The sequence below is a fragment of the Trichoplusia ni genome, chromosome 5 (assembly GCF_003590095.1).
Source record: "Trichoplusia ni isolate ovarian cell line Hi5 chromosome 5, tn1, whole genome shotgun sequence".
Taxonomy (NCBI): domain Eukaryota; kingdom Metazoa; phylum Arthropoda; class Insecta; order Lepidoptera; family Noctuidae; genus Trichoplusia; species Trichoplusia ni.
Window position 1 is genome coordinate 7,867,487 of NC_039482.1, and position 10,724 is coordinate 7,878,210.

The 10,724-nt window shown below is 38.0% G+C and overlaps 2 protein-coding genes across 3 annotated transcripts; both read left to right on the forward strand.

Moving 5' to 3' along the window:
* Positions 1 to 5,133: 5,133 nt before the first annotated feature.
* Positions 5,134 to 6,927, forward strand: LOC113493904 (uncharacterized protein DDB_G0290685-like). Its single transcript, XM_026871935.1, has one exon. The coding sequence runs from the start codon at positions 5,688 to 5,690 to the stop codon at positions 6,876 to 6,878; it is 1,191 nt and encodes a 396-aa protein (XP_026727736.1). The 5' UTR covers positions 5,134 to 5,687; the 3' UTR covers positions 6,879 to 6,927.
* Positions 6,928 to 7,247: 320 nt separating this feature from the next.
* On the forward strand, positions 7,248 to 10,522 carry LOC113494313. Of its 2 annotated transcripts, XM_026872603.1 has the most exons (3): positions 7,248 to 7,719; positions 8,042 to 8,188; positions 9,251 to 10,522. In XM_026872603.1, the coding sequence occupies exons 1-3, from the start codon at positions 7,644 to 7,646 to the stop codon at positions 10,489 to 10,491; spliced, it is 1,464 nt and encodes a 487-aa protein (XP_026728404.1). In that variant the 5' UTR covers positions 7,248 to 7,643; the 3' UTR covers positions 10,492 to 10,522. The 2 variants fall into 2 exon arrangements, with proteins under 2 accessions (XP_026728404.1, XP_026728405.1); XM_026872604.1 differs by lacking the exons at positions 7,248 to 7,719; positions 8,042 to 8,188 and adding an exon at positions 8,674 to 8,897.
* Positions 10,523 to 10,724: the final 202 nt, after the last annotated feature.

Sequence of the window (10,724 nt, forward strand, 5' to 3'; positions counted from 1 at the left end):
CTATGGTAAATGACCTTTTTATATCAGAGCTGATCGGCACTGCATTGTAATACAACTCGAACGATATTTCCGTCTCTTCTAAATAAGCCTTTATCGTATATCAGTGGTAACATATTGGCATTTTTTTATATTGGTTTTTAAAGAGACCTTTTTCATAAAATAAAAATGTTACCTCGGAATTGCGATTGTATTAATTTGATTATGGTGGTAAAAGCTATACGTGAATCCACCTGTTTGTGAAAACCCCGAAAATGAGACTGACGGGGCTTGGGATTAATCGTGTGAGTTTGTCAGATAAACTTAATTTCAGCTGCCTTTCTCTGATTTTGGTGTAAGAAGGATACAGATGAAGCGAGAGCGCAATAGACTTACTTTAAAAGATGATACGAGCACCTTACTCGTCAATATATTCAAATTTAGCCTATGCCACACTAACTGAACCTAAACTGCTAGTACTATTACGAAGCTACAGTTGATAAAAAAGGTATTCAATGTAAATATTATTTTTATTGCACGGATAGTACAAGTTTTAAATGTGAAAGATGTAGAATTTAATGTATGCTTCATGTATCTCTAAGTTTATTAAAAAATACAAGACTTATTTTAGGTTGTTTATTATTTTTTTAAATATAGGATAGGGATGGGAAATAAAGAAAAACTAACCTATACAACACTTTGTTGGTTCATATTACTTAGCACCTACAATTTAAGGCAACAATTAACGTTTGTGGTTATATTTATGTAAAACGTTCATCCCTTGTTGAAACAATATAGGAAAATAAAATTAATGTAGTGTTTAGTTAATTCTGACTTAACATTAAGAGCTTTTTCAAGCTTTATAAAAAAGCTACTATTGAATTCTATTATCAGAGTTCTATTCTATAGAGTGTGCGCCACCCCAGGCAGCTAATTTTATTGCCCAGTTTTCCTGCATTCTGTGGAGCAAAGCCTAAATACTGTTTGGTTGAAAAAATATACACTTGATATTTATAACATTAAATGGACGGCAAAATATTCTTGCCCGATTTGTCAGTTACACTAATGCGGGCAAAGCCCAGATAAAATACCCCATAAGTATATTTTGGTGAACGTTAGCGTTGATTGAGAAGTCTAAAATATGTGGAGACGACCGATCTAAGTCACATGACTAGTCGAAACCAAAAATGCATGAATTTGAGAGTTTTTGAACGTGTCTATGGATTGTACAAAAGTCACTTGACAAAGTGGTAACTGCTTACTAGGTATCAACGGTCACAAATATCTACACGTGACTGAAGAATACTGAAAGGTACATCTTAAATGTGATTTGTTCAGTGACTTTTATGTAACCGGACATGTACTATGTGTTCGGTGCTTTGGGTACAATTGCTTATTTCTATTTCCACTGCTGTTTTTTCTTTATAAAAAAGGATTCCCGCTCTAACACAACCAGACTTAGAACAAGCATTGGTTGATCACACAAATGCTTGTCCTACACCTAGTTTCTTGCCGGTTCTTCTCCATAAGAGTGACACTTTGGAACCGCGCAACTAGAGCCATCACCTTAACGTTTTGTAAGTGCCTGGAAAACGGCCTACTTGAAAGAAAAACTTTTGATTTCGATTTTGACACGGGGATCGAGCGTGTTCAATTTACTTATACACTACTGTTCTAATAGTATTATTTAAAATACATATATTGAAAACAAAACATAATTTATCAAAGTTCTATCAAGTATTTTCTTAAGTCGATAGCTCCTGTTCAACGTTGGGACTACAGTGACTACCAAGAGGACCAAGACTTGGCAGGAGAGATTTTCGAAGATGATTTAGCTATTATCAACCTTGGAGGAAGCGATAGAGGCCCGAACGATGGCCAGCTAACAAACGTTAGGACACGAAGACAAGAAAACTGTATGACTTACAATGTAAGTGACAGTTCTGAAAGAGGCTCTTGTACTCCAGGGTCACAATACGTTATCAGGTATTTATCGTTTAAATATAAGATTTAGCCGTAAATATCAGCGTTTGTTCCAACATCAGCTGAAGTAACACGGTTGCGTTTTGAAAGGATGACGTCTTTCTGCCTTAGGTTTTAATGTTAAAGGTTCAAAAATTAACTCATTGTTTGATTGTTAGGTATCATAAACCTTTACCTATTCGTTAAACTTTAGTAGCAAAATTTTACATTCAGCGTACTTCTAAAAGCATACTAAAAGGACATTAGGGCCAAGCTAAGCTCCTTGAAGCACTCTACTTTAAGTATAGTCTTTACTCACATAAGATACTACGGGAAACTCTGTTGATTACCCCTTTGTATTAACTTGTCTTCTTGAACCAACGTCTAAGCATATTATTGAATAAACACTGCGTCACCTTATCTTTAAATAGGTACTAACAGTGTCAAACGATAGAGCAAATTCAAAATCAATCAAATAAAAATAGCAAATAAATTTAAACGTTTTTAGGTGTCGCCTTTGCATCTGTCCCTACATGGGAAACATCAATAACTTTTGCAGACCACTGCCAAAACAAACATTTTGTGAGCAAGCTTTCCCGAACTACAACTATGTGCCGATGGGTAGAAGAAACTCTGGTAACTTTACAAATATTACTTAATAGTAATCATTTTTTAAAGCGTCTTCATCAGCCTATCTTTCGGATATAACTGCTTTATCCGTGACCCTTACCATAAAGGCTGACTACACTAAAAAAGGAGGACCGAAAATAAGATATTCTTTCGTGAAACGAAGGAATGACAATTAAAAATGAGGATGACATCGATGGCAAATAATATTGCTCTGTGGACTTACCGCCGCTTTTAATATAAGACCATAATATAAATTAGAGCGAGATAGTGTACAATCGCCTACAGTATCATCTTGCTCTTACAACTATAACAGCATTCGTTTTAAAAGTAATGGCGGGCCACAAGAGCAAGGCGATGATTAAACATATTCTGTAGATCCTTACTCAAGCTGAGATAGAGTAGGTTTGCCACATTTTTTATGAAGGATTGCAACGCATTGCCATACACCGACAAAAAAACGCGGAAGACGTAGCACGACGGTTCAGGTTTCATCAGTAAGAGTCTGACACTACCCATTTCCTCCCCCAAGGGAGTGGGTGTCCATGAGGAAACCCCTGCCGTACCAAAAAAAAAGGTTTATCAGATTTAACAGAACTTTTAAATTACCTGTTACAGAAAACTCAACACTCAACATGACTTCAGACGAATTGCTCAAATACCCGGTTCAAATTCACAATCCCCACAACCATACGAGGTACGAATGTGAGCGAGCCGGGCATATATACGATGACTGTTACATCTGCGAGTGCGAGGAGGACAACACTCTGATTGCCGAGCACTGCTACAAAAGCGATGCCTCGGCCTGTGTCGATGCCAAACCGACGTTTATCAAGAACTATGACACAGATACTTTTATCTCTAAATTTATTAAACTTTTTATTTAAAAGATTTTAATTTTTTGTTTTCTTTTTGTGTATTTTACGCCTTTAGACAGGGGCTCAAATCGAAAAGTAGATCCATCCCGCCTTTAAATTGATATACCACCCTGGGACATCAAGTTTCCCGAATATCACGTGTCCTAAGAATATCCAATATGATACAAATGATGTCAAGTTCTACAAATGTCAAGTAGGTGTAAATTCTCGTATATTTCATGCTTGCTACGAATGACAAGTCTGTACAATGATCTCATGTTTGGTACGATGTCACATGTGCTACGAATATCTCATGTTTAGTTCGAATAACAAGTGTCCTCTGAATGTATCATGTTTGCTACAAATATGAAGTGCGCTACGAATGTCATGTTTCAACTGCTATTAAATTTATGACGAATTTGCTACGAATATGATGAATTCTACGATGTTACGTTTCATTTCTTACGAGAGTCAGAGTTTCATCAAGAGTGTTATTAATGTCATGTTACACACGACATTTAAGGGTCATAGTATACGTGTGTTTGGTAAGAGACCCCGCACACTTCAGGTTTTTAGTCTCCCCATAGTCTGCTCGGGCTCTTAATCAGTACCGAGATGTAAGGAGTGAAAAAGAAGTTCGTTGTTTTATACCTTCAAACTAAATAATCCACCATTTATCGATCGATGGATAAGGTGTTATTTGTGTCTGTGCCTTTAAAAATATTTTCCCTGTAATCAGTTTGTCAATAATTTACATGTTAATAAGCTTAATAAGCTTAGCAAAATTTCGATGAATTATAGAAAGAGCCCGATAAGCTAACTAAATGTCTGCATTCTGCGGGGATTCTAAGTGTCTTAATGTTACTTTTGGCTGCGTCGGACAGCTACCGTACACGACTCATTTTATAATTATCAATCACAAATTCAGTGCGTCTGATTGTTAATATTTTTTTTTATTTGTTGTTTTTTTTTAAACGACTCTCGCAGTTAGGTATTTAATCCTTGTGTCGCGGGGGGTGTAAAAACATACAAATCACATGCACAAAGACACCCAGACTCAGAACAAGCATTCGTGGTTCACACAAATGCTTGTCCTACGCGGGGATCGAACCCGCGGCACGACGCGCACAGTGGGTTTGGCGTGGTGACCTCAACCACTTGGCTATCCTTTGAATTTTTTTTAAGGTAATTTCTCAAGCTGCCTACCATAATCTATTCCACTTTTTATTACACCATGATAAGACCTATTTAACCTACTAAAAATAGCCCAATTATACTTGAAGATAAAACAACAATTAGTTCATAATCATTATAAAACTAACACTAAAACAATCATAGTTCTAATTAAAACTGTTATTGATTAAACTGCGGTGAATGAGTTATTGAGATCAAACCGTTCTGGGTTAACAGAATGTGGATGATTTCCGCTTTTCTGTTTTACCACTCAATTAATTTTCTTGAAGCAAATGTTGGTAAGAAATTTGTATCTGTTTCAATTTTTATTTTCGGATCATATTTTTTTAGTATATTGATCCAAGAAAACTGTTTTAAATTCGCATATTTCTAATTGATTCATTCTCATTCATATCTTTATTTTTGACACGAATTCTTGTAACTGTTTTTAGCCGATCAGTTATGTCGAACTTATATCTATACAAATAACATGGTCCTCCTTCAAATCATTGACCGATAACTTGCAAAGACCTCACACTCTAAGAAACCGATGCTTTCTACAATATGTCTAAATACTGTTTCTTTCCAGATTACCTACAACATCCAGTGAAGTCATGTCACATAGGAGATGTCGTTGAAAATGAATGTAACAAATGTTTATGCACGTCGAAGACTGTTTTTGAATGTAACCCCGTCGATTGCAATAGAAACAAAAGTACGTAGCAAACTAACGACAACTTATCCATCAGACTGCATGAACATTTTATATGAAAGAGTAACCTAAAGACTTAACTTCACTTTTTTTCAGATCAAAAAGAAGTAGAATCATCGAAACAACTATGCTATCCAAACCAACTTTACGTGCAAAACTTGATAACCTGTATTTGCACAAAGGACGGTAGATGGCCTCACAAAAGTTGCCAGGAAACATTCCAGTCGTTACCGCCAAGCAACGTGGTGAAATACAAGTGTACCCCAGACACATACGTCGTGATCGACTGTAACGTCTGCCGGTGCGGGCCCGACGGAGAAATCATCGGCGACCGCTGTACGAGAAATGCTTGCGAAGATGACAACAAACGGAGAATCAACATGGGACCCAACAGCGTCTACAGCAGCTGCGAAATCAAAAACTGGTACTCATTAGCTCCCTGCCAATTCTGCTTCTGCGTCAACCAAAATAAACTTGTATGCAACACAGGAAACTATTACTCCAAAAAACTTGAACTTGGCTCTTATAATTTAAGAGTGTGCGGCAAAGACCTTATAAGAGAAGCTATAGAGCTCATACCTGATAACCAAAGGGTATTGAGATACGGTTACGCAGAAAATGCAACAACCTTACCGGAAAGTAAAAACCGAGCCGTAACTGCAACGACCGATATGGTGATACGCTTGCGAGAAGATCAACAATACGGGATTGAAGTAAATCGAGAAGGCAATGAAAATAAAACCCAAGCGCTTGGTCAGGACCAAGGCCAAGACCAAAACCAAGACCAAGGCCAAGACCAGGGCCCAGATCAGGGACCAGACCAGGGAACAGACCAAGGCCCAGACCAAGGTCCAGATCAGGGCCAAGACCAGCGCCAAGACCAGCGCCAAGCTCCAGCCCAAGCCAACGCAGTAGCCCAAGCTCCAACAGTCCAAGCTCAAATGCCTCCGCCTCTTGTAGATGAAAACAGCAGCTACGACAGAGAGGAATATTACTCGGATTCAGAAGAAGTACCAAAGCAAGGAACATCTATTACATCAGCTCCGACGGAAGCAACAACTGCAGCTGCTGCAAAAGAAACTGAAAAGGAAGAACAAGAAGAATTGAGGGGCGCGAGCACAATGTTCCCGTTCGAGGAAGGCGATGAGATGCTTAATGAGAGTAAAATGGATAACACTGATGAAGATAATGATGAAGATTCTAACGAAATTGACGTTGAAATGGGCCAGAACAGTACTCCCCCTGGAACACCTCAAAATGGGCTGCAATACAACATGCACGCACTTAACGACGAAAACCAGAAACAGTTGAACGCTGAGCTTCAACAGATGGCTCGGGAAGGGAAGTCGGGAGAGTCCTACCAGTACGTCGGCAATACGTTGAAGATTAACCTCCCTAAAGTACTGAACAAAGTATTCCAACTCGCTCTGAGGAAGTCGATGGTGTCTATCAGCAACGAAACGAAGTGCGTTCCCGGCACCACGAATATGAATGACTGTAACATGTGCTTCTGTTTGAAGAATAGCAAACTGCTCTGTACTAATAACAGTTGTAAAGATAAAGCGCAATAAAGCTTTACTTCTTTTTGATCCTTTCCTGAATACTCGAACATAAAATTTGATGGTCCCTCTCTAAATTATTCCATTTTAGTCGTAAGTGGTCTTTTTTTAGTATTATGTATGGGCTCGACATGCAGGTTTGATCCCAATAACTTAATTTTTCCAAGACACCACTGACAAACTATGAAATACAACATCGTGTGGCAACTTCGGTTCCAAATTTTATCATCCAAAATTGCCAACCCTGAGCTAGCGTGGTCAATGCTCAAACATTCCTCATGAGGAAAGAGGCATGTTGTCAGCTTTGGGACATACATTGGCTGATATTTTTTTATTATTGAATACTATAAAACTAAGCATAACGACCTGGAGTTTATTGAGACTCATTAATTGTTTGATGTTCAATGACAAACATTTATCATTATAAAAATCAGTTATCGTCCATAAGATCTTATGTAGACACAGGTTAATCTAAAATTCTAGGAAAAGCGTTCAATCAGATCAAAATTATTCAGTAAAAACAATATATTTTATCAACTTACATAAGTTTATTAAATCTACAGAATAACAAAACGTTGCAAGGAAAGTTGCTATTCTAAAAGAAACATTACATACACTCTCTACAAAAAACCTTAAAGTTACAGCTGAAAAAATAAATCAATTAAAAATTTCACCCGATATCGCATGTGCCCATAAAAGTAAAATTCAATTATTAAATCTACGAAACGAAGTTACATAAAGAGTAGGAATCACACAGATATGAGTTAAGTAAAAAACATGATAAAAATGGAATTGAAACCTTTATTTTTATTGTTTCATGTACCTTTTGTTACTATGCTGGGTCATGAGAAACGTGAGTACAAAATATACATATATAAATTTAAAATTATCTTAAACTTATGTCGAAAACTTTTGACATATGTAAATGGAAATTATGTGGCGAGTCTTTATTTATGGGATAGTTGGGAGTCTTTCGGGTCGATGAATACAGATACACATAAAAATAGTTTTGCTAATGACATAAAATATCCCCAGGTTATATAAATATTGTGTCTGAAATTGCAATGCATTGCCAGGTTTAGTCAGTAAGTCTGACATTACCTATTGCCTTACCCGACAAGTGTCCAAAAAAGGGTACATAATATTAACGATCTATTTAATGATTTATATTACAGCGGTGGCTGAAAAGGTGTGGAGTGAGCGATGCACAAGGAACACCATCGCTCTTAACGATTGTAACTGGTGCCACTGTGACGCCAAGAGTCAGTACTCCTGCCATGCTCGGGTCTGCAACGAGGTGGACATGTTTGGACACTTTAATGGTAAATAAGCTGATAATGCTATCCATGAGTCACTAATAATGTAATTAGATGGTAGTTAGAAACACAAAGGACAATCGTCAAGAGGGGCTTTTGGATTGAAGGGGATTTTAATAAGGTTGACCAGCCTTTATTTTTTTATAAATTAAATAAATTGCAATCGAACTTACCCATGACGTCAGCGTTAAGGCTTACTCGTTACATTACTAGTCGCCTGTACTAAATTTTAAGGCAGTTTTTGTTGATTTTTATTACCAGAGGAATAAGTAATTGTCTGACTAATACCCGGAATATACGCCGGTGTCATCCCTAATCGAGCGCATTCGAAGAGAAGATATTTGTAAACGTTTAAGCACAGCCGCGTTTATGTTATACAATCTATCAAAAAAAGTAAATCTGTCAACAGTATTACTGGCCTACCACGGACTTGTCATTTCTATCCTAAGATTTGGTGTAATATTTTGGGGTTTCTTGTAGTGAACGTGAAAGCATTTTCAAAGCTCAAAAGCGCTGTTTGAGAGCTATATTCGGCCTCAAAATCACTGACAGTTGTGTTCCTTTATTCAAGTCTCTTAAATTGTTAACTTTCCCTTGCCTATATATTCTCGAATTAGCAATGTTTGTTATAACAAACCGTAATTTATTTGCAACATTAATGGAAACCAAAAAACGAAGTACATAATTAAGATCACAATATCAAAACCATGCACAGGTAAATTTAAAACTAGCTTATTAACAAAGAGTGTGATCTGTATGGCTCCTGTTATTTTTAATAAAATTCCTAATCATATAAAAACCTTGCCATTGATAAAATTTAAAAAATGTTTAACAGAATTACTCGTAGACAAATGTTATTATTCTGTTCAGGATTTCCTTAATTATAAATTTTAATCTTCTATTTAACAAAATTGTATAATATTATGTATTTGCATGCCTACAAGGCAGAATGTACACGGTTCTGTATTATGTTATTTTCCATCCTATTTGTATGTACCTGCATTCTTAGCAAATAAAGTTCTATTCTATTCGATTTAAACTTAATTAACTTCCGCAATCAATTTACAGACGCAATAAGAGAAATGGATGTAGGCATGGAAGGTAGGGGCGTGTGGCGTTCTGACGATAGTGCGTGCGAGGCCGGAGTGCACTACCGCAAGGGAGAGCTGCTCTGCGTGTGCACCGAGGATGGCACGTGGCCCAACCCCGTCTGCCGCGACATCTTCCAAGTCCTCCACGCGGTAGAAGTCACAGACCACGAGCAGCCAACAATGAACCAAAGCTGTCAGGCCACCAAACTATACCTCGTCGGCTGTAACGTCTGCTACTGCCCTTCCACAGAACGACTCGACTCCAATCTTTGCACAAAACGAAAGTGCAGCGTCTCCGAAAACGTCGAACGCTCACACACAGGCAGTGAACTAGTCGAAGAGATCTACGCCACCTGCACCCCCACCAAACGGTACAGACTCGGCTGCCAAACTTGCGTCTGCCTCAGAAACAACAGACTACTCTGCGACAATTGTACCGCGACCGAAAATATAAACATGATCGTCATGCAGAACACGGCTTGCAGCAACAAAAACCCTAGCGTTACGTTCAAGAAAGATTGCAACTTTTGTCATTGTGATAAGAAGGAAACTATATACTGCACTGCAAAGAAATGCTTACATAATCACACTGAGATAAGACTACCGAAAATGAAATATGAGGAAGTGAATCCATCATCTGATGACTATAACTGCGTACCAGGCTCCAAGTATGACAAAGAATGCAATACGTGTCACTGCTTCATGATAGACGGTGTCAAATACTTCGGCTGTACCCTGAAGTCGTGTTCTCGTACGGAAGGTTCCAAACACGACTGCGTCGAGGGCACCACCTACCAAGTGAACTGCTTGATCTGCCACTGCGACTTCAACAACGGGGTGAAGACAGAATACTGTACTATTGACGAGTCATGCAAAGCAGATGACAACGACAAACTAAAAGCTCTGTCTTCAATGCACGGGTATTGCGAGCCGATGCACTTTTACCAGCAAGAGTGTAACAAGTGCAGATGCATGGCGGATGGGAAAACGGTAGCTTGTACGTCAAAATTGTGTATAAAGAAAAAGAAGAAAGATGAGCCGTTGGTATTTAAGAGCCGGGCGGGGGAAGCTGAGGGTGATGAGAATATGATCATGGAGTTCATCCCGTTCATCCAGAAAGATAACTTCTGTCCGCGAGGCCACACGTATTCGGTGGACTGTAACGTGTGCTACTGCATGGAGTCAGGCAACGCTATCTGCACTACAAAGCAATGTTAGTTATGTACTTTTTTATTATAAATTCCTGAAATTGTTTTGTTTTTATTTGAGGTGACCTTTTTCCAATTATTTTAGGATGTAGAGCTGGTAATTGATATACGAAAAAAAGGTATTCCTTAGGATCTAGGTACTTCCAAATTTCATAATTTAGGCTAAGCCTAATTTAGGTAAAGATTGGAGAAACTCTCGCGTGTTTTATTTTATGAAGCATGGGTCATTAAATAATACAAAAA

Coding starts and splice junctions, on each gene's coding strand:
- LOC113493904 (XM_026871935.1), top strand. CDS start 5,688: ATGGGACCCAACAGCGTCTACAGCAGCTGCGAAATCAAAAACTGGTAC.
- LOC113494313 (XM_026872603.1), top strand. CDS start 7,644: ATGATAAAAATGGAATTGAAACCTTTATTTTTATTGTTTCATGTACCT. Junction 7,720..8,041: donor TATGCTGGGTCATGAGAAAC/GTGAGTACAAAA, acceptor TTTATATTACAG/CGGTGGCTGAAAAGGTGTGG. Junction 8,189..9,250: donor CATGTTTGGACACTTTAATG/GTAAATAAGCTG, acceptor ATCAATTTACAG/ACGCAATAAGAGAAATGGAT.